Consider the following 22,259-nt stretch of genomic DNA (forward strand, 5'->3'; position numbering starts at 1 on the left):
GGTTAAGACGTACTCAGGAATTTAAGTAGTGTAGATAAGTAATTTAAGTTCAACTATAATGTTCAAATTTCTGCTGTATTAGCTTTATATTCTCAGTGTGTATATTAGGATTATGTGCAATGAAGATGAGACAATCTTGGTGTATTGAGCAAAATGACTTTATTCCAGCCTGCACTTGCATTTTGAAATATTACAATCATGATTTTGATTTACTGAATTGATTTGGTCTCCTTATACCTGAATCATGTCATGCCAAGGAATTATGTAATGCCAATAAAGTTATCTATCTTATATAATAATGTCCAGTTTGCTATCATTTTTTATGAATGAAGAGCTAATTTAGAGTTAGGTTGAGCCAGTGGGATAAATGCATAGCTACAGTACATGATTTTAGAAAGATTTCATTGTAGACTTTCAGCATTCAGGATGAAGAAACAAGCTGTGCATGAAACTTCAGCAGTCTTTGATCTCCATACATTTTGGCATGCTCCACAAGGACCTGCAAAAAAGAGGACAATACATTTATCTTTAAGTTTTGATCAAAGCAAACAACCAGCACAGAGATCATTTAAAAGTGAGGAAATGCAATTGTATTTGTGCACTAATGGTGTTTCCAGAGAAGTCATGGTTTGAAACGCATTTTAAATTAATATTCACAATCACTAAAAAGGTTTCTATCTGGTTCTGGTGTAGGTATGAGACAGCTGTGTGCTCACATTCAGTAGCTCCTCATCATTTTTGGCATGCAGGTGTCTGAGGAGGTACCAGCTGGCCACCTGCACGACAGTCACTGGGAAGTCTTGAGAGGAGACATATACCAGCTTCTCCAACAATCGCCTGGTGTCCCTGCAGAGGACACACACAGAAAAGGGCAAAGGTTTAAAATGAGACCTGTCTTTTGCTAATAAAAACATGTTCTAGATTTATGAGTGGAAACTGTATGAGACGAGAGGACACGATTCCTTTTTGTGCTGCCTGTGTTAATGTCAATGACAGCTACACAGATGCTCTTGAAAAAATAGAGCATGGGACTGCTGCAGATCTGGTTTGTTGTCCAATTGAAATTAGCTGGCATAAATGTGCCATTTGGGAAATATATAGTACACCTGTTGGTATGGATTGAATCTTCTCTTTTCTTTTCTCCCATAAATAAAGAAAACCATGTCTCTGAAATTGCTTCTTGATACAGTGATTAAGCTTGGCACAGGGGGATTTCCTGCAGCATCTCTCAAGGACTTTAGCCAGTTGATGATTGACGTGTTTGTTCTCATCATTCTGAATGAATGTTACACTCTAATTAAACCTCTTGGCAGGCTGGTTACCAACAGAAGGCTAATATGCCAGAACAGGGTAACTTTGCTTTGTAAATTGCTCAGCAGTTCCAAAAGTACTAACACCTTGAAAAGACAGATGGATGCATAAATCTGAAGTTTCAAGAATCCTGTGAATATTCATATCAATGGAAAATCAACACACACACACTTGCAGCCTGCATTTGCATACTAGCTCGAGCAGTGGGAACAGAGCACAGGGAGAAGCACCTACCTCGCAGTCATCTTGGTAACATACTGGAGCAGGGCCTGGAAGAGGAGGGCCATAGGGCACGAACCCAGCTTCAAGACCTCTGTAGTGGCTTCTAAAACAAGGTCCTTCCAGTCATTTCCTGGGACACCTGCCTGAGAGGTCAGAGCCACACTGGGTTAAGGGTAAAACTAGCTGGGAGAACCATACAACAAACATCTGCTAAATTTGCAATAACAGAGATAGTGCAGGTCTTCAAAAAAAATCACCTCCAGTTTTCTAAAAAAAATGGTCTTTGAGCACAAACCATATCTGCTTGAATCAGTTGAATTACTCAGGCAGTTTCTTATCTTGTTTGTATTTCCACATGGCCTTGACTGCTACACATTCACAGATGTCTCATCTCTTCTACTGTAATATGAAGGTGATGTAGACAAAGGCAGCCTCTGGCTATGCGGTTTCAAATCACTGCTGTAGTGACTATGTGTGCTTAGTAATATGTAGGTCTACCCCACGTGTTCCTATAGAGAGCCTGTCATCAGTTTAAATAGCTAATAACCATCATTACTTGTAGGACAAAATAGAAAAGCTGTGTTTGTATTGTTACACAGCACTAAGTTAAACCTCCATCCAGCAACACTATTACATTTGTAATTTCTAAAATGTGCTTATTTCTGGCCACAGTATTGTAGCATAGAGATATGTGATGATGTGCTGTAAATTCTGTACTTAATTAACCTAATATAGAAACTTACCATACAGGGTCCTAGAGCTAGCAGAGCTAGTCGAAGCAGGCTCGTTACTTGGCAGCTGTGCAGGCCAAGCTGTGAGGCAATTTGCAGACTCTGTCTGTAAACCATGACTGCCTGAACAAGCAGGCCCTGGCTACGATACACATCTGCCAGCCACTGAGAGAAGGAGAGTAAGAGAGCAATAAGATGAGTGAGGATGAGAAAATTACAACGGTATGGGAGGGAGAGGAAATAAAAAAAGGTGAAGCATAGAGGAGCACAAAGATTGTTGGAGCCAATAGGAGATAAGGAAAGGTTAGGAGCCGTGAAGAATATGAGAACACATTAAATCATTCATGGGCTTAGATCTGATAATCACTGAGAAAAAATAATCCACTGTCAATATTGAGCTAAAGCAAATATAAAGCTATTGGTACAAAAATACAAAAACTGAATACATGATACAATGACTTCTCAATACAACATTCTTATGATAACAAAAACAAAACAAAATTTCAACTTTATTTCTTGCAGCAACAACAAATTCCACATTTTATCCATGATATAAGGACCTATAAAGATGCCATGGATAATGATTTGCTGTCACTACATGAAACTGTTGACTGTATGATAATTCAGTAATAATATAAATTATATTATTACTGAATTATCATACAGTCAACAGTAATTATAATAATTACGTTTATATAGAACTGACTATAACATTGTGATATTATGCATTTCTATCTCCACACTTGATATTATAGCATTTGTTGTCATTTACCAAATTAAGCTACAATCTGACAATATGTTCAAAGCTAAAGAGGAGATAATGTGGCTTCTCTGCTGCTTGCAAGTGCAGCTGTCTGAGACGGCAGGGGACAGAAATGGTCTTTAGGCTAATGTCTCAGTGGAAGCAGGAGGACATGTCTGTTTGTGGTTAGGAAAAGAAGCCAATTTATCATTATAACACAACATGATGTAAGCATTTAAATGAGTGACTAGCCAAGACTGAGACAATCATGATCCATGATTAACTTTACTGTCATTCAGAGTATACACAGGACAAGTGCACAGCAGAACAAAATTATGTTGCATCTGGCTCATGAATGTAATAAAAAGTGCTAAAAAGCTGACGAGTAAAAGGAAAGTTAATTATAATATACATTAATTATAATATATTTTCAAGCCCTACAGTCTAGCAGTTTGTTTTGGTTGGTTGTTTTTTTTATTTCCGTTGAAAATTTTGTACCATTAAACAACTGGAGCTTGAAATTAAGGAGCTACTGTCCATCGTTTCTTATGATGGACTATCCACTTACATGCCATGCCCCAAGGTTGGTGGGGTTCATCATCACAGTGTTGCTGAGCTGCTCCAGCACAGACTCTGGGAGGACAGTACCACCATCATTACCCACAAGGAGACGCTGACACTGTACTTGTCTCAGTGACAACATAACTGCTGGGTGTTCTGGAGAAACATTTAGCACCTGGGGAAAAGCAAGAAGAGCATAAGAAAAACAACACTGAAAGTGGGGAGGGGGCTCAGATGGATAACTTAAATTCTATTATTTTATTACTAAGTGCATTGTTGATGCATTGTTTATGTACTGTCTATAAAAGTACATAAAGTGTGCATGTGATCATATCTCACCTGTGAGCAGAGAGCTTCTGCCTGTTCTAGCTGTCCTCCAAGCATGAGACCAGTCACTGCTTGTTGTAGTACCCAGCCTTCCAAAGACTGGGCTAGAGGGCGCTCTATCTCCTCTACAGTACGTACTAGGATGCAGAAAAGCATGTCAGCCGTGTACTCAAACAAATACATTATATAGTAAATGCGGTGAAAACCATCATAAAACCAACAGCACACACACACACACACACACACACACCTTTTTCAGAAACCACAGACATTAGGGTTTGCTCCAGGCCTTTTCTGCAAGGAGCAGAGCCAGAGAGGTAACAGGAAGTGTTTTCTGTGTGACAGGCAGCAATTAATCCTGCCCATGTTGCTGGATCATCTGAAAGCAAAAGAGAGGTGAGACTCAGATCACACCGACTAGCTTTATGATCATCTGACGAAGCTGCAAAAATTTATTTTACTATACATATGAGCAACATTAATATGTGGAAGAATGAGAGAGAGAGAGAGAAATCAAATCAACCCAGAAACAATATTTCATGACACACTATCTCACCTGAATTAGAGAATGGTAGAAATGACTTCTTCAAGATTGAATTGTAAAGATGTGGTGGTGTAAAAAAGTATATATGTGATGTAGTTCAGCATGTTTGTGTATATCTACCAGGACAAAGCATCACAGCTTTCTGCATAGTCTTCAGTGCATTCCTGTGCTTGTGTTCTCCAGAGTGTCTACCACTAGCCAGCTGGTTCACTCCACTGTACAACAACGCCCTCTGCAGGCACACAAATCATCTCTGTTTATTTTACAAACACAAGCAATAAAACTTATATAAAATATATAATCTCAAATTTAGCCAGAAAATTAGATTAATAAAGTGAAAGAAAGTGTAAAAAAAATAAGAGGACACGCTAAGCTATTTCAACATATTACAAATATATAGCCATTATTTTACCTTTCCTTGGGTCATACTGGAAAGACAGGCAACATGGCCAGCCATCGCTCCACCCTGAAATACACAGCGGACTAAACCATGAAAACTTCCACTGGAAATATACGGCAGCACTACAGCACAATAAGGCTGTTCAGTTAAAAGTGTGTTTCAGTATAATAAATTTTCTGGGGGAGGTGTGTGTGTGTGTGTGTGTGTGCAGACTTACATTTGCCTTCCTGGGGTAGTACTGTGGTACCACTCTGGACAGCAGGGCCCACAAAGATGCGTTACCTGGATTGCTATAAATAAGACATACAGCATTAATTACACCAATGTGTTAAAAACATACAGATACTTGTGTGGTTATTTGTCAGCTGTCAATAGATGCTGATAAAATACTGTCATTTAATAATGTTCTCCGCCTAAGCATTTATCATGACAATCAATGAACATAATGTTAGGTGAACATAATGTTAGGTGAGTACTGATTTGGACATTTTACCTGTGTACCGCTCTCGAAGCTTCTCTTTGCACTGCACTGTAGTTGCCCTGCAGGGCCAGCAAAGTGCAGGTGAGTAGACATCGCTGTTCTACAACACTCCCAGAGGATGAGCCTTGCTTTAACAGCTCAGACAGGGCAGCAGTAGCTAGTGTAGTATCATTGTTCACTAATCCAAGGGCACATAAACACAGCAGAGACTCCGAGATTGGCTCCTTTAACATTGAACTGTTGAAGTCAAACAGACAAAATACATTTAGCTTTCAAGCAAGTACAATAGAAGCATTATCATCACATTATCATTATGTAGCAATGCAGTTGAGAACTACAGCTCTTTTGAAAGATTTTCTTTGGCAAATTTGTGATTTTGCAAAAATCACACATCTAAAACATGACAGTTTGCTGTTAAACAGCATTAGCAAACTCTCAAGCTTTTTGATGCAAGAAACTACCATAGTCACAGGATTGGTTTCAGGAAATATCTTTTCTTGTGGCTTTGATATTCTGCCATGACTGCTTGTGACGCAATTTCACACTTTTCAAAACAGTCCAAAAATTAACAACTTCAACAAATAAAAAGTAATAAAATAAACATGATTTATCTATCTCTAGTAAGTGTCAAGTCTTTGCAGGTTGAGAAAGGACTGATAAGGAAAAATACACTAATCAATTTTACTTGAGTTCAATCTAAAATTGTACAATATACTTTGAACAAATGTTATCAGTATTGTAAAGAACACTTTTTGGGTCAATGCAAAAGGACATAATCATACAAAACTGCCAGCATAAGGACTCACCATTTAAACAGCAGAGTCTTGGCTGAGTCTATGTTACCCTGCCGGTGCTGCAGTAATGCCAGAGCTGTCAAGATATAGGCCTTCTCCTTTTCACTGGTAGCCATAGCCAGGGCACGCTCATAGGCTAAAGAACATACAAAACAGTTTATTCTCTGCCACCAGGGCATGTACATGCATATGCTGTCTCTGATTTAAGTGTGGCTCCTCACCATTTACGCTTTCTGATATGAGTCCTGCTTTGCAGTAGGCCAGAGCCAGCCCAGCCAGATCACTGAGCTCCTGCAGTGGTGTGGATTTATAAATATGCACAGCCTCTTCACACTGACCTGAGATGCTGGGAGGAAGGGATTTTGAAGCATGCTGATTATGTGTTTCATGGTGAAATAATATGTAATTAAGTAGTTTGGTTGAAATTCTTTGCCAAAAATGTTGAAGGAAAATGATAATGAGACAGATATTTGTTACCAGAGAGCACGACCATAGCTTCCCTGAGCAAAAGCTAGCTGTTCTGTGGAGGACATCGACTGAAGCAGCTCAACAGCTCTGAAAAAAGAGAGTTCAGATTAAATACAAAATTAAAGAGTAAAAAAAAAAAAACATTAGTTTAGTTTGTCTTCCTCTTCTTCTTATTATTAAGTAATTGGCTTTCTTATAGATGAAATAGCAGTACGTCTTTCATGCATTTGAGGTAAAATCTGTGAGTATACAGGGTCAATCAGTATAATTTAGACAGACACCTTTGGTAAGCCTGTAAGGCCTGTCTCTTCAGCTGTAGATGCTCATTCAGGTAACCAAGCATAATGAAGGAATCTGGATCAGACTGGATCCTCTCTGAAAAAGATGCAAAGGAAATTACATGTAGCACAAGATCAGTCTCTAACACATGATCCAAATACCACCATGGATATGCATGTACATAAACATGAACTTCTGTACCTGTATACTTGCTGAGTGCCACCTGAGCAGCAGAGATGGCGTTCATCTGGACTATGTTGTAGCGGTACAGTTCAGAGTCTCGGTTGCTCTTATCCAGCAGGGTGGAACACACCCAGTAGGCATAACCTTTCACTCCCTCCATCTGCCGAGGGAAGGTGAGTGATAGAGAGATGTAGATGAAGAGGGAGTGAAAGGCAAGGAATGAAGTCTGACAAAGTAGGAAGAAAGCCATTTTCTTCATAGTGGTATCGTGTCAAATTCCTTACTAGTAGCAAACAGCCTTGAACTGAACATTCAACAGAGTAAGAAAGGTGATGCAGAGATTAAACTGTAATTAGCCATCTAATGACTGGTTATTACAAAAGCAACTTGTAGTAGGAGGTCACGTACATGTGTGCTGAGTTCAGTGGTGTGCCTGAAAAGATCCATGGTGTCATAGCTTCCCACTCTCTCTGCTATCAGCGCCTGGTGAGAGGACAAAGATACATAACCAGAATTTAGGAGAAGATGAAGAGATCAAAAAAATGTGTACTCTGTATTCATATGCATGTTAATCAACTGAATGAAATCCAGTTCTGGACTCAAACAAAGTATTTCTTAACTAGAAATCCTTGCATTACAAAATGTCTCTACAATTCCTTAACACTGTGGAACAATTGTATCGCACAAGTTAATCAAATTATCTTGGTTGTCTTACCAAATTATCCTTCTTGTTGGTCATAATGTCAGATCAATTGTCTTATGTGTATACATATATGGGACATAAATGTGTATGTAATAAAAGATGGGTTGAATACCTGTCCGATCCAGCAGTTGACATACAGCGGCTCAAGGGACTGGGCAATCTTAAAGGCCTCATGTGCAAGCTATGAAAATAAAATCAGATTTTAACAAAGAAAGTATCCACCAACTAAGATAGAAACAAAAAGAATATGTATAAAAACGGTTTAACACACACCTCTATATTGTCCTTCTTCAGATACATGGTACCAAGGTTGGTCCAGGCAACAACATTCTATAAAGAAATATTACAAAATCTCATAAAAACAAGTAAATATTTTCTGGGAATAACATTAATCACCTGATTAAATGTGCAGTGCTTACACTTGATTCAACTTGTATGGACTTGATGAAGCAATGTTGAGCCAAAGCAAAGTTTTCAAGACCTGATGTGACAGAAAGAAAGTGACAAGATAAAAAGGCATTAATTCCTCTATCACTGACACACAATAGTATACTACAATTATTAACAGTAATAACAGTATGGATCTTCCAGAAGTTTTGTTGCTGCATGGGCCTGATAACCAAACACCAAGAAAGGAGGGTGCCCACCTGATGACCCCACTGAAACATTTACCCCCACTCAAGGAATGATGCCAATTACAATACAGGGTTGTAAAACCAAGTCCTATGAACTCAACTACAAATATCAACTTGAAAATGCTGGTTTAATGAATGATGATTATATATCCAATTGATTAGTTTGACAAAAACTAATCAGATCTGAAAAGATAATTAGGCTATGCATTTTCTGTCTGTCTAATAAATGAATGTGTATTGCATTTCACCAAGAGTAATCACTTGAGTATTTCATGCAGCAAGGTGAAAGTAATGTATTGTTGAGAGGTCACCATTCTCACTGAGCACTATAATGAGTATTGCAGCAGTCTGACTAGAAAGCAATTGCTACAGTAGACGGCTCTCATGGCTTTCATTCTAAAAGAAGATATAAAAAAGGAAGGAATGAAATAACTGAAATCATTTTTTTCAAAGCTGATAAAATAATATAACTTTCTAAAATATTTGTGGAACATTTTTATTTCACTATGAAATGTTTACAAATAAATTAATTCAGGTCATCATGTGGGTGTTTTTCAATTAAATGTTGGTGGCACAAGTGCAATCTGGTAGCATACCTTTGCTCATGGAAATGACTCCCAGGGAATTCCAGAAGTAATGATTCTCACTGTCCATCATGATAGCCTTTTTCAAACACTGAAAAGAGAGGGAAAACATCTTAAAATAACTTTTCTGGGATCAAATCATAGAAAATTGCTGTTGCGTTGGATTATGTGAGTTACCTGCTCGGCTTTCTCTAGGAGCAGCGATGGAGAGTTCTGGTCTACCTCTGTAGGGCAGAAAAGGCAAGCCTGGTGATAATAGTTGAGTCCAAGGTCATACCAAAGACTGGGGACCTCAGGCATTAGCTTCAAGGCACGAGCATAGCACCTGTAAACAAAAAAACACACTTAATGTTCAGTATTTGGATACTAATGACAGACAGCAAGGGAAGGCTTTGTATTCAAGGTCAACAATCAGAAGTAAGCCATTAAAGTATACCATTAAAACTATACAGTGTAAACTTTTTAATAACAGTGCCAAGTCAAATAATGTTCTCTCACTGATGTTAAAGATGGGGGATTAAACTGAGTAGAAAAGCTACAGAGAGCTCTAAAATGTCTGTGCCTGTTTGACATCATACCTCTCACCAACTTTGACAGTTTGGGCTTGATCCATCATGTGGCTCTGGGTCTTGGTGTCTACACCAGCTAGTGGGGCTGGCACTTGAACCTGGGCTCTGTTTGGAGACACTGTGCTGACTGCGGTGCAGGCATCTCCCAAAAGCTTCCACAAACAGGAGAGATCTGGACGTAGCTCTGCAGCTCTGGGGAGCACAGAATTATGAGAGGATAGATAGATGAAATGTGAAATCCATCTGTCTGATTGTGTAGTAAAATAAATCCAAGCAAAGCTTCAAGATTTCCACATTTACAAGTTAAATAAACTTCTACTCATTACTTGAAAAGGTTCTGTATTGCTTGCTGAATGAGGTCAATGGCTCCACCATCTCTGGAATCCTCCATTAAACTTTTTGCCAAAGAGAGCTGGCACTCCCCAAGACCTGAACAACAAATCATGCAAATCTAATTAAATGTCCAGCTTCAGTGAAAAGACAGATATGCAATAAAGTACATAACATTATACTATATGAAATGCAAGCATCAGATATAATGACAAACACGTACCTTTAAGAGCAGGAACATAATCCTGCTGTGCTGTGATCTGCAAGTACTCTGCAACCGCCTCTTTGAACTTGCCCAACGTCTGTTTGATTGCAGCAGCCTGGTAGACACTATAGATGGAGGAGGGTTGAAGCTGATGGGCCTTACCGAAGGCCTTCAGAGCTGCTGTGAAACTACGGCGGTTTAGGTAGGCCTCACCTAAACACTCCCAACATACCCAGTCCTCAGGGTCTGCTCTCAGAGCTGCCTGCAGACTATAAACATAAAATACATGATCAAAAATGCTTATTATGATATGTATGATCATTTTTAGTACCTATTTATTCCTTTTTTTTAAATGCACTGGTGAGTATGCAAATACTCAGTGAAATTACAATAAAATTAATATTGAATCTTGAATGATGTTAAAAATTACAAACAGTAGGCTAATTACATATTATATTATATTATATATTATAATATATTTTACTGTCTCAGATTTGAAATTCTTACTCAGCAACAGCCTGTTGATGTTGCCCAACCTTCAGATAGTAAAGCCCTCGTCTCATCCAGGCCCATTTAGCCGAGCCTGGAGTGGCCTTCTCTATCACTGACTGAAGTATTGCTAAGGCAGTGTCCTATAGAATTTAGAGGAGAAGAAGAGGACGATACAAAAGGAGGACAAGGAGGGGAAGAGCATGAGAAGGTTACAAACTGTTAGGAAACACCATAAAGTGTCAACATTGCAGTTGACAACTTTGTACATTTTGGATTTTTTTCCCCCCACTTACCATATCCTCATATGCCATACTGAGATCCACTGAGGCAGCTCCAGACTCAGCATCATCATTGTCTAAATCAAAGGCCTTCTTATAACAACCTCGTGCCCGGCCATGGTCATTTGCCACCTCCCGATAATAATGTCCAAGGTAGCGGAATACACAACCAAGGTGTGGGTCCAACTTTGCAGCCTGAAATGGACAAATAAGGTTTTTAGCCCAAGATAAAAACCTGATCTTTCATAGAATGGACCATAAATATTTTGGAGATTACATTTTTAAAATAATGGTTACATAGTGTTTTGAAATACAATTCCACTTACCTATAAAAACATTTCAATCAAATCAATATTTGTACTAACCTTGAGCAAGTGTGTGTGTACTTTGCCACGGTCTTTACGGGTCTCTTCTCCCATGTCCCAGTAGAGTCGTCCCAGCAATAAATAATACTCTCCACAGTCTGGGCTTTGGCCTGCCGCCTTTAGGAAACTACGTCAAAAAAACAGCAAGATGTTCAATGTGGAACCCAAACCGTGGCCTCTTTTGCCAAGATGGACGGAAACAATGACAAAAAGAGAAACACAATTTGTTACCTCTGTTCCGCCTGCTGCTGCTGGCCTTCAGCTAAGTGTACCAGTCCTCTTAGTGCCAACCCCTGGGCCAGATTTGGATCAGAGGCCAACAGCTCCGATGACACCTATGGAACATATAATAATTTAGTTTTCAACAATATATCATTGATCTAATACAACACAGATATTCATCACACCCAGGAATCACATCAAAAGTTGGATATGTTTTAAATTATTTATTTGTTGCAATATTGTCTTTCCTATTGTATCACATCATAAACGTGACATTTTTTACACTTTCACAGAACTGAAAAGGTAAAAATGACTTCACCTTAAGTGCTTGATCAACCTGTCCTTTGTTAAGGTATGCACGTCCTTTAAGAGAGACTAGAACTGGATCTTTGGCAGCATTAGGGATCTAAAAAAAAAAAAAAAAAAAAAAAGAAAGACATACACATGACATTTCCTTTGACATTCCGTAGCACTACAAATATATGTTCATGATTGTGACTACATCTCCATACTAAAGAATAACAAAAAAACAAACAACTTTGAACTGCCGAATTTCTTGGTGCCTAACAAACTCAACAGAACATTTAAATATAATGTACATACAAGATGCTAGATATGCTGGATTTGTGATATGAACCCCCCATAAGCAGTGTCCTTAATAAAGTCCTTAGTGTCCTTAATTGAACTGATAAACTGATGTTGGTCCATCTCAGTATTGTAAACAATCACTCTCACACACTTTTAGACAACACCGTCAAAACTCTTGCTCTGCAGCTGCTGATGAATAATTCCATGTTTTCATTCTCTATGCAATATGTAAATAAAAAGAAATGCATAAAAAGAGCAACTAAATGGAATCTGTGAGTTGTCGGTAAGCAACTACAAGAGCTGTCATAGTAGCCACAGCAGTGGTCTTAATGGCAGCAAGAGCAGCGGTTTTAATAACTAGAAGTAACAGTAGTATAGTAGTTTTATTAGTCAAATCAAAAATCAAGTAGAGGAGATTGTCCCCCTCCCCAGACAGCATGTTTGTTTTCTCAATTTGATCTTTTCCTTCACACGTCAACACCCCCCAGCACTGACATTTAAATCTTCAAGAACATATAAAAAGCATCACTCCCTGCCTGCAAATGTAAAATGTCAACATGCTGGAAAACCCTCATCTCTTGTTTAGTAGTCTGCCCTAGTAATTCTAAGCTGCTTCTCTGACCACCACCCCCCCCCCTTCCCCCCTGCTTGTGTGAGTGTGTGTCACCACAGTAGAATTACAGGTGAAGAAAAAGAAAAAACGAAGCAACGATTGTTCTTTCTTTGCTGTAGTCTGGTGATTGCTCTCGTCACAAACACATAATTCATTTTGAACCAAAATGTATCAATACACCTGAGAGCAAATATTCTAGAGCGCTATACGATCTAAAATCTTTGCCATAGGCTACGCAATTTAAATGGGGGAAATATAGAGAAGATGACATGTTAGATATGGCTGCATGAAAGAGCTATAAGTAGGGCTATAGATATAAGCATAGATTAATTTTGCAGTGTAGATATAACCTCCAACCCCTCTAGAGAGTCGGACTCAGGTCCAACCACCATAGTCTCTCAAAATTCTGTGGGAAACATTGAAAAGTATCAGTAAATTTGTATGGATCTATGAGTAGATATGTCACTGATTACCTGTGAAAATGTCTCCAAAGCCTGGTCTGCAGCCTTCTCCCCTCCACTCCTGACTGAAGCCTCAAGCCTCAGCTTTAGCAGTCCAACCTTTTGCTCCACATCTCCCGAAACACACACTGTCAAACCTAATGAGGCACAAGCAGACACACACTGAAGTTCAGTATCTGCTTCAGAGGGGAAAAAAAACACAGCTGCCCTTTAAAGATGGTGGTTATCATTCTTGTTTCAATCACAATTTTTTTTTTTTTTTTTTATGAATTCTTGATGAAGTCATGATGACATGTCATATTCTTTTGATTAGCTCATTTTGGGACAGTAATTAGACGCTGGTGTGAGATCATTTGCATGTCTACAGTGATTTACAACAGACAAAAAAAAATACCTTGGGAGCATGATGTAGCACTGTCTGAGTATCTATGCATGTTGAGCTGAGCCTGAGCCAAATTGTACCATCCTGTACTGGAGCTCATTTTCTTCAACCCTAGTAAATAAAAAAAGACAGATCAACAGCAGTTAGTATCAATTCCAACTTCAAAATCAAATTACAGCGATTGTCATTAATTGTCTCAATGTCTCAATATAAAGTATTATGGTGCCTTTTATACTAAGAGCAGAATGCATTACTTGTTCAAAAGCAAACTAACCTTGTGCAAGATCCTTAATGGCATCTTTATACCTGCACTCTTTGAGTGCTTTGGTGCCGAGACCCAAGTGACCTAACCCACTGTTAGGGGCCAGATCAAGGAGCCGGGAAAAACAGCTGAATGAGTCCTCATCCTGGATACCTTCAAATGAAAACACAGCATGTACTAAGATTACCTCTGCTATTTTCTGACACACCTTATGTAAAGGCAAAATACTTCCCTCAATGTCTGAGAGTGGCACTTCATGAAAAACTCTTGAATATCTGTAAATCAACCACTTTGAACTTAAATTTTAAACTTAGCAAGACAACTTAACTCTTACCTGTTTTGAGGTAGTGAGAACAAAGGATTTCAAGAGGATAACTCTGGGTGGGGTAGAGAGATAGCATGGACTCACATGCCTCTTTCATTTTCGCTTCTTCTTGTGGAAGCTACAGCAAAAGCAGATTGAGAATAATCAGCCTATTTAAGGAGAAACAAGCCTATTTTTATACTGTATGAGCATCCTATCTATGGTGAAAGGGCATACAAACATCAGAGAAGATGAACTTACTTTAGAAAGACATTTGACATAGTCAGCTGAGGTCTTCCTGTGCTCTTCTCCTGGCACAGGATCCATGAGTACCATGGCCTTCTCAAATGCTGTGATTAACTGATAAACAAAAATACAAACAGAGACCAACAGTCAGACAGTATAGTGAACAAGTATTATTAGGTGTTTTATATTCGTGCAGGAAAAACTGAAGCTTATGACTACCACAACATATGGCAAACTAACTGTAGGGTTTTGAACAAGTGGATTAATAATGGACTCTTATGTGTTGAAGAGTGTACAAGCATGAGTATAAGTAGATACCAGGTAAAGTCTTACATGGTTTTGAGTTTCATTGTCTTGCTCTTCCTCATTAAGGCACTCTGACAGGAGATGGGTCATCTGTTGCCATAGCTGCAGTAACTCTTTCTTGTCCACACCCTCTTCCTCCTTCAGTTGAATGAGCTGCTGCCAAACCTTCGCCAACTATGTGCACACATACAAATGCCTTACAATGTGTGTGGAAAAGTACATTGAACACACTGTGCACTTTTACACATGTTAAACTTACGTACCTCTGAATATTCTTTGTCAGACTGGTAGATATCTGACAGCTTTTTGATGATCTCATAACATTTGGTTTTGTCAGAGCTGTGGATGGAGAACATAATGAGAATCAGTAACATCACAAAATCTGTCTAAACTACAACACTTTGTTCAAATGATAGGAGGTGGAAATACTGGTAAAATAGTAATAAAAGTTAATGTATATCTTACCTTGCATACAGCTCAACCAGCTTCTGATAGACGTTAGAAAGCTCAGCTTTGAAATCCCACTGATCAGTCTTCTCATAAAGATTTGACAAGCCCTAAAACACCAATGCATTACTGATCTGTTACATAATTACTGGGCCTGGGCAGAAATGTAGTATAATGTGCGATATCCTCGCTAAAGATGGACACATTTTTTAAGGATTATGCTCTCCAATGGCACCATTTATAATTGAACTGCTATCATTTCAGCTAAACACATATCAAACACACATTATCAGTAAATGAATTGCTTATGGTAACATAACACAGTGAATGCCTTGAAATGTCAGCAAGCATGGACCACTACATTTCCCATATTACCTGCCATGCCAGTAGCTGCTCAGGCTCGAGCTCCACCGCCTTCTTATAGGCTGTCTGTGCCTGATCTGGTTGTTCGAGTTCACTGGCTGCCAAACCAATGAACACCCATGCATTGTAATTGTTCTTCTCAAGTTTCAAAACGGCCTGAAAACCACATTAAAAAGAGCAAAGTCAACTGCACAATATCACTGTAGAAGTAATGGTCTTCACTTTCATCAGCATCTGAATATGAGATGCCTTACCTTGCAGTGTTTCAAAGCCTCTTTGAACTCTTTGTTTTTTATAGCCTCTCTGGCACTTTTCAGAGCGGTTTTCACCTCTTTACTAGACATCATGAGATTATCTGAGTGATCAAAAGAACAAAATACAATGACAAATCATAACTGTTGCCCATATCGACTAAATCAAATCGTAAAATACTGATAATCTGAACGAAGTTTGAGTTTACCAACGCTAACTTATATATGCATGTATCTAAACTGCAAAGGTTTTACTGAGAAGTGGTGATATGACTTGGTGATGATGACAGATGACTTGACAGCAAACTAACATATTTAGCATTAAGCTAAGTGTTAGCTTGTTGGAGCCTCTAAACCATGTCATTTTAAAATGACAATTCGTTTCAAACCTTTAGAAATAGATAACAAACTTTTTATAGAGATAGTTGAGCACGTTTGCCTTGCATTTAGCTCCGTGGGCTGAGTATATGTGTAGAAAAATTGGGCCACTCACTGTTTACGTTGACAAGTTGCTCTGCAGTTGCGGTCCATGACCCGGAAGTGCGAGAGAGGCAGCCTTTTCAAAATAAGACTCCCTTACAGTTCGAGTGAGTTCAGACAGAAGAAACCGACAAAGAAGTGACGACGACTTCTTCAGCCAGATTTTCCACTTGAAACCTGTTCTCTGTAGAAAGCTGACCAGACATGTCCTGCTTTGTACTCTCTCCACACTCCAGTGTAAAAAGTAGCATAAATGGAAATACTGATGTACCTCAAAATCGTACTTATAAGACTTACTTTCCACAGCTGAAAAGGTAGGCTGAGTACAAACGTTTGCAGTCAAGAACAGTGAAAATAACAACGTGCAAAAATCAAAATATATGTTATGCCATATTAATCAAAATATTTATTGACTTTGTCTATTTTTATTTTGAACATATATTAATACAAAACTGATTAAACAAAACAAGAATAACACTATGATGAAATTAACAATACTTCTATACAACAGTCTCAATAAACAAATTGTCATTGACAACACAAATTAAATATATGTGCAAAAAAGAGTAGGAGTTCAGTCTCTCGACAAGTCAGCATGTGTTGGTGCAGTGTTCCTGGACTTGAAAAGGGCGTTTGATACAGTAGATCATAAAGTGTTACTTAATAAACTCTTTTTAACTTTTCAGAACAGGTGATCATATGGATACAATCATATCTAACAGGAAATAGTGTGTTGTTATCGAGGGGGTCAGGTCTTCCTTTCTTACTTGCTCTGTAGGTGTCCCACAAGGTTCGATCCTAGGGCCAATACTTTTTTCACTGTACATTAATGATTTGCCAACAGCTTGCAAAAATACACATATACAAATGTTTGCAGACGATGTACTGGAAGCAACATGAAATGTGCAATACCATTTTAACGTGTCTCTGGACGATAACCGGTAACATCTGGCAGGGGGGGGGGGGGACTACCAATGGAAATCAGCCCTTGGCTGCAATTGGGTGCATTTACATTTTTAGCTCTCTGAATATGTATAATAATGTACATTGTCCCTGTGGAGAAATAAATAAATAAAATTAAATTAAGAAGTATACACTTACTTATTTCTACCCAACCTTTTCTTTCTCTTTTACTCAACCATAAACTCATATATACAATTTAAAAACAACTTTGCCAATTCTGTGTTAAACTCAAATATCCACTGTGTCAATAAAATAGAACTTTAACAGATTGCACAACCCTTCTTCATCCGTATACCTCTTACCTCTTTGTCTTCTTGAATTTATGTTTGTACTTACCCACAAACTTATGTTTGTGTTTTAGCACATACTCTTCACAGCCTCAAATTATAACCCCTCTTTCTGTTGAAAAACATTTCTTTGTATGTTACCTGGTAGTAGATTATTTCTTGCTTTATAAATTATTTGTGGTATATGAAATTTTACCAGATCCATAAACTTAAAAGGTACATTACTTTAAAAACAGAGTGTGTTTGCTATATCTAACATTGTTTACTATCCATATGGCTCTTTTATTGTCATGTGCATAATAGCTGTAGGGTGCTTTTGTGTGTGTTACCCCACACACAGTTACTCAGATACAGCAATACAAGGGAAGAAAATTTAACAAAATGACTGAATGTAGGAATAAAAATACTACATAAGACTTCAGCAAATAAAAAAGACAACTTAAAGTTATTATTATTACAGTAAAAACAAAGAGCTATTGAGCCATTTGTCAACAGCTCTCTGGTTAGCTAACACATCTTTTTGCCAATCCACATGCCATCTGAGGTTAGCGATGACCTGGCTGTAGTCTCTCCCTAGGATTTGGCGCCAATCACCAAAAGCTTTTTTATTATAGAGATGGACAGTTGTAGAGACTTTTGGATAGTCTACAATGCTACGCAATAGCTTGTCCAGCTGTGCCCGCACATCTGGGAATTTGTGAACCACATTGTGAAGTTCGTCCTTGTCCAGTATGAGGTCTGCCAAAGAGAAAATGAAAGGGAGCCAAAGCTTTATGATTGCTTTTTTCCTTCATGGACGTATAGGAGCAGTTGGTTTGAGCTATTTCTGAAGCCATAAACTCACCAAAAAGCTGTGGTGGGACACTTTGACCATCTGCATAGGTGATGTATTTCCACCGTCCACTTCTCAGCATGTATGTTGAGGCATTGACATTACAACCATGATATTCACTCAGAGCCCAGTCTGGATGTTGCCTCTTGGAAAAACAGCTGGACTTGGATAACAGGGGAAGGAGCGAGTAGCCACTGAGATTACCTACTGCTGAAATACTAGCAATGTCTGTAAAATAAGAGAAGATTCAGACTACAGAATTGTCTTGCATGAAACTGAAATACAACACACAAAATTGACCAGATATGTCTTTATATGTTATATCTATGATATGCTGCTTTCACAGTCTAAATAAAACCGTCTAAATCTCTAAATGCCAATTTGAAGTACATAACTATACTTTCTGATTATACTCATCAACAGACAATACAATAGTGTTTTCTGTCCATTCCTCACCCAGAATAGTGGGATAGAGATCAACCAAAGACACAAGCTGGTTGACCTGCAGGCCAGATACCAGCCCAGGCCCCATGATGAGCAGGGGAACATGGGAACTGCCCTCAAACATGGACATCTTGTAGAACTGCCGGTGCTCCATGGCCAGCTCCCCGTGGTCAGCCGTAAAGATCACAACAGTGTTGTGAAGCAGGCTGGTTTCTCTCAGTGCTGCAATTACCTGGCCTAGTGTGTGTGAGAGAGTGAGAGAGAGAGCGGAAGACATAGAGTGAGCACAGGCCCACCACTGTGAAAAATGTGTTATAATTAACAACACCAATAAAATGATAACGTGGCGGTAAACATAACAGGATCCCAATGCTGGTCGTAATCGTGGCTTCATCTCATAAAGTTAAACTGTAACAACATTATCAACTAGATAATGTCTAGACTGTAAAACTTTATGTTTTAAGAAGATTCAGCACCATAAAGTGGAACACAGTACAAACATTGTGTTCTTCATTGTGATGAAAAAATATGATGAAGGTCGATATGACTGAAATGGAGTATGATATATGTTACTGAGAGATTCAGGGAATTTTGAAAAGTCAAAAGCTGATCAGTAAATGTGATTACAGCACTTCTTGTGATACTTCTGCCTTGTTATGTCTAAGACTGTAAAGCAGAACCAGCACTGAACCAACTTCTGCACATTCAGTGGAATTGGCTTTGTAAACTGTATTTATTATTGATCCTACTCATGTCTAACTATGTGCCATTACCTGCAATGCTTACCATTGCTTTATATGCAGAGTGGTACATTAGTTGAACTGCAAACATTTACTGTACTTCTATGCCAGACGTGATAATTTGTCACTATGTGCTCCTCAGTGCTTCAATGTGAATGTGAATTTTTTTTCCAGATCCTATAGGAATGATGAGTCAATTCTTTCCACAACTGATTGGTTCCTTCATACATTACATATTTTGGTCTGTAAACCTGAACAAAACTTCTTGCAGGTTTTGCCTTTGGTATTATTTATCATGGAAACATTATTTGTTCTGAACTAACTCCTGCTTAGTGCAACCAATCCTTGGTGAATTTACTGCTGTGAACTAACCCAGCATGGCATCTGCCTCGGCACACATGGCATAATAGAAGGCCCGAATTTCTTTGACTTCCTCCTCAGTAAAATCACCACTGCAGTTTTTGGTGAAGGTGGAGTAGTAGTCGACAGGGTGCATGGCAGCCATGGGGAGCCATTTAGGAACCGAGATGAGATCAGAAGAAACCTACGAGGGTAAAATACAGAGTTTCTATCAAGACATAAAATATAATTTTGCAACAACTGAGAGAGAGAAAGCATTTAAGAAGCAGAGAAAGGAAAAAACATGCCTTTTTCAGCCAGTATGGTGAGGTACGGAAGGTGGATCCTCCTGCGGTGGGCCCCAGGGATTCAGTTTTGTAGGTGTGAGGTAAATTGAGGCCGAGGTAAAGAGCAAAGGGCTGATGTGGGGACGCAGCTCTCTGATGGATCCACTGTGTGGCCATATCTGTGTTTTTCCAGTCTATTTTCTGGATCCTTTCTGTTGACATGTTCCCAACAAGTTGCGTCACAGGCCGACCCTCTTGGCGCAGGAGGAACTGAACATCTCGTGTCCATGCCTCAACTCGATTACTGCAGTAATTGCACAAACACATACAAATGCCAAGAAAAGGCAGGCAAATAAAAGGGGGAAGTGGAAAGAAACATGTGAGAACAAGCATCCAAAAAGATGATTCACATTGTTCTGGAAAATAGCTGCCCACATACAAAGTCTGTTATTGCTCATTAGTCCTCATGCAGTGGGTCCCTAAAAAATATTTTGTGTGTATTATGTGCAAGTGTTAGTTTAGTTATTAAGATCAAGTAAGAGCATTTTCTTGTCTAGACTACTTTCATCCACCTACCTGACAGAGTGACTCCCTGAGGTGTAGTCCTTCTTGCCCATCATCTTTGTTTGATATCCATTCTTCTCTAGTAAATCCATCCATGTTGTCGCATTTGCATCAAGGCACTTGTAGTTGTTCCATGACTGAGTGAGGTGAACAAACTGACCGCTCCACATTGCTGGGAATAAAGATTAAAAAGGCACACTTTAAAAAGGCAGTTGACAAATAATGGTTTAGAGTAAGAGTAAAAACAGATTAACTTTAGCTTAACTGTATCTCTTACCTGCTCTTGATGGGCAGCAGATGGGAGAGTTGGTGTACGCGCTGAGGAAGGTAGTCCCAAGCTCTCTGAGGTAGTTTATGTATGGCAACTGCACAACTTTGCTACCAGGATCAAAAGTCAAACGCCCATCCTACAGAGACAAGAAAACTGACATTTTCACCAACACATAATCAAGAGAAGAACTACTGCGAGAAATACATCATCTCTGTATGCAGTTTAATTAGTAAGCCTGTTCTCTGAGGCTGCTTTACCCTTAGAAACAAGATACTGTGATGGTTACTCTACAGCAGAAGAGCACTAACTTCATTCATACTTACAAATGCATCACTCATCACCATCACAATGTTTGGTCTTGTTCCATTCTGGCACAAACTTCCACCATAAAGTTGAAACAGAAAAATCAAAACCAACGCTTTCATCGTGGCAGTCAACAAAACTGTCTACTGTAGAGGGGTGGTATAAAAATAAGTGCTTAACTTTACTTTTGCTGGTTACTTCCGACTCTGAGAGATTATAAACATCCGGGTGACGTTTTCACTCGTTTTCAAATTAAAAGTCTTAAATCTACTGAGTGACATGTAAAATTACTTTTTTTTATGAAATTGAAAACATTAATCACCTCACACTGACAAATCCTTTTAAAAGTAATTCAAATGAAAATGTCGTTCATCAAAACAGACAAGCCCATAAAATAACTTTGCATGTAATGACAAGTTTTAAACTCTAGAGGGAAGCATTGATCTTAAGAAAAACAAAAACATCTGTATTGAACAATTTTGTTGAGCTGTCACCATCAGCTGCTTACAGTTGTAATGTATAGTTGTAGTAAACAAACATATGTCAATACGTCTATGAGCAAACTAAAAATCGAGTAATAGACTTATAAATAGAGAAAGCTAATAGTTTGTAGGCAGTTTATTCAGTCTTGTAATTATATATAATAAGTATGATAAGAGGTTACTACTTCATATCTTTTTGGTTTGAAATGTTTATTTCAGTGTCAAATCTTTATCAAACGTTGGCACTGATGTTTACAGCAGATCTTGCAGCAATGTTCAGCACACATCTTAAACACTCCTGCAAATGAAGTGTCCATTATTTACAAATGCAATGTATTAACTGATGGGTACCTTGAATTGAAAGGGTGGATTAAAATGGGTGCGTTTGCAGTGGTTCATTGCTTGTCTAAAACTGTGTAAATGAGCTAGAGCTGTTCAACAGGTGTCACTACAGCTCAGCTGAGAGGCTTCAGTGGCCGCGAGGTGGCGTTTTGAGCCTCAGAGTTGTTTTTCTGTATACTGCCAGTTCAACACAATGAGAAAATCCCTGCCCCCCGTGTTTGTGCATGGATCCTTTCAGTCTTGACAGAAAACAAAAGCATGTGTGATTGATGATTA

At 38.7% G+C, this 22,259-nt stretch overlaps 2 protein-coding genes across 3 annotated transcripts; both read right to left on the reverse strand.

The window, feature by feature from the left end:
• Positions 1 to 359: 359 nt before the first annotated feature.
• skic3 (SKI3 subunit of superkiller complex) lies at positions 360 to 16,161 on the reverse strand. 2 transcript variants are annotated; one of them, XM_053324817.1, is made up of 41 exons: positions 16,143 to 16,161; positions 15,653 to 15,753; positions 15,411 to 15,554; positions 15,054 to 15,145; positions 14,852 to 14,927; positions 14,616 to 14,762; positions 14,298 to 14,396; positions 14,067 to 14,175; positions 13,745 to 13,885; positions 13,483 to 13,581; positions 13,101 to 13,225; positions 11,746 to 11,832; positions 11,436 to 11,539; positions 11,205 to 11,331; positions 10,855 to 11,034; positions 10,577 to 10,701; positions 10,088 to 10,338; positions 9,861 to 9,963; positions 9,544 to 9,726; positions 9,143 to 9,290; positions 8,978 to 9,056; positions 8,166 to 8,227; positions 8,020 to 8,076; positions 7,859 to 7,927; positions 7,452 to 7,526; positions 7,062 to 7,203; positions 6,863 to 6,956; positions 6,591 to 6,668; positions 6,335 to 6,459; positions 6,126 to 6,249; positions 5,332 to 5,556; positions 5,056 to 5,128; positions 4,851 to 4,904; positions 4,559 to 4,670; positions 4,145 to 4,273; positions 3,907 to 4,031; positions 3,575 to 3,742; positions 2,277 to 2,429; positions 1,546 to 1,676; positions 717 to 846; positions 360 to 499 (listed from the first exon to the last, which is right to left on the reverse strand). In XM_053324817.1, exons 2-41 carry the CDS (start codon positions 15,743 to 15,745, stop codon positions 422 to 424), a joined length of 4,716 nt encoding a protein of 1,571 aa, XP_053180792.1. In that variant the 5' UTR covers positions 15,746 to 15,753; positions 16,143 to 16,161; the 3' UTR covers positions 360 to 421. The 2 variants fall into 2 exon arrangements, with proteins under 2 accessions (XP_053180792.1, XP_053180794.1); XM_053324819.1 differs by lacking the exons at positions 14,616 to 14,762; positions 14,852 to 14,927; positions 15,054 to 15,145; ... (1 more) ...; positions 15,653 to 15,753; positions 16,143 to 16,161 and having other exon boundaries at positions 14,067 to 14,206; positions 14,298 to 14,389.
• A 1,625-nt stretch (positions 16,162 to 17,786) lies between these two features.
• On the reverse strand, positions 17,787 to 21,349 carry arsk (arylsulfatase family, member K). Its single transcript, XM_053325637.1, has 8 exons — positions 21,180 to 21,349; positions 20,863 to 20,992; positions 20,598 to 20,757; positions 20,043 to 20,325; positions 19,768 to 19,939; positions 18,668 to 18,892; positions 18,224 to 18,439; positions 17,787 to 18,117 (listed from the first exon to the last, which is right to left on the reverse strand). Exons 1-8 carry the CDS (start codon positions 21,279 to 21,281, stop codon positions 17,834 to 17,836), a joined length of 1,572 nt encoding a protein of 523 aa, XP_053181612.1. The 5' UTR covers positions 21,282 to 21,349; the 3' UTR covers positions 17,787 to 17,833.
• Between the last annotated feature and the right edge of the window lie 910 nt (positions 21,350 to 22,259).

Source organism: Scomber japonicus, chromosome 9, assembly GCF_027409825.1.
Source record: "Scomber japonicus isolate fScoJap1 chromosome 9, fScoJap1.pri, whole genome shotgun sequence".
In the NCBI taxonomy this organism is placed as follows: Eukaryota; Metazoa; Chordata; class Actinopteri; order Scombriformes; family Scombridae; genus Scomber; species Scomber japonicus.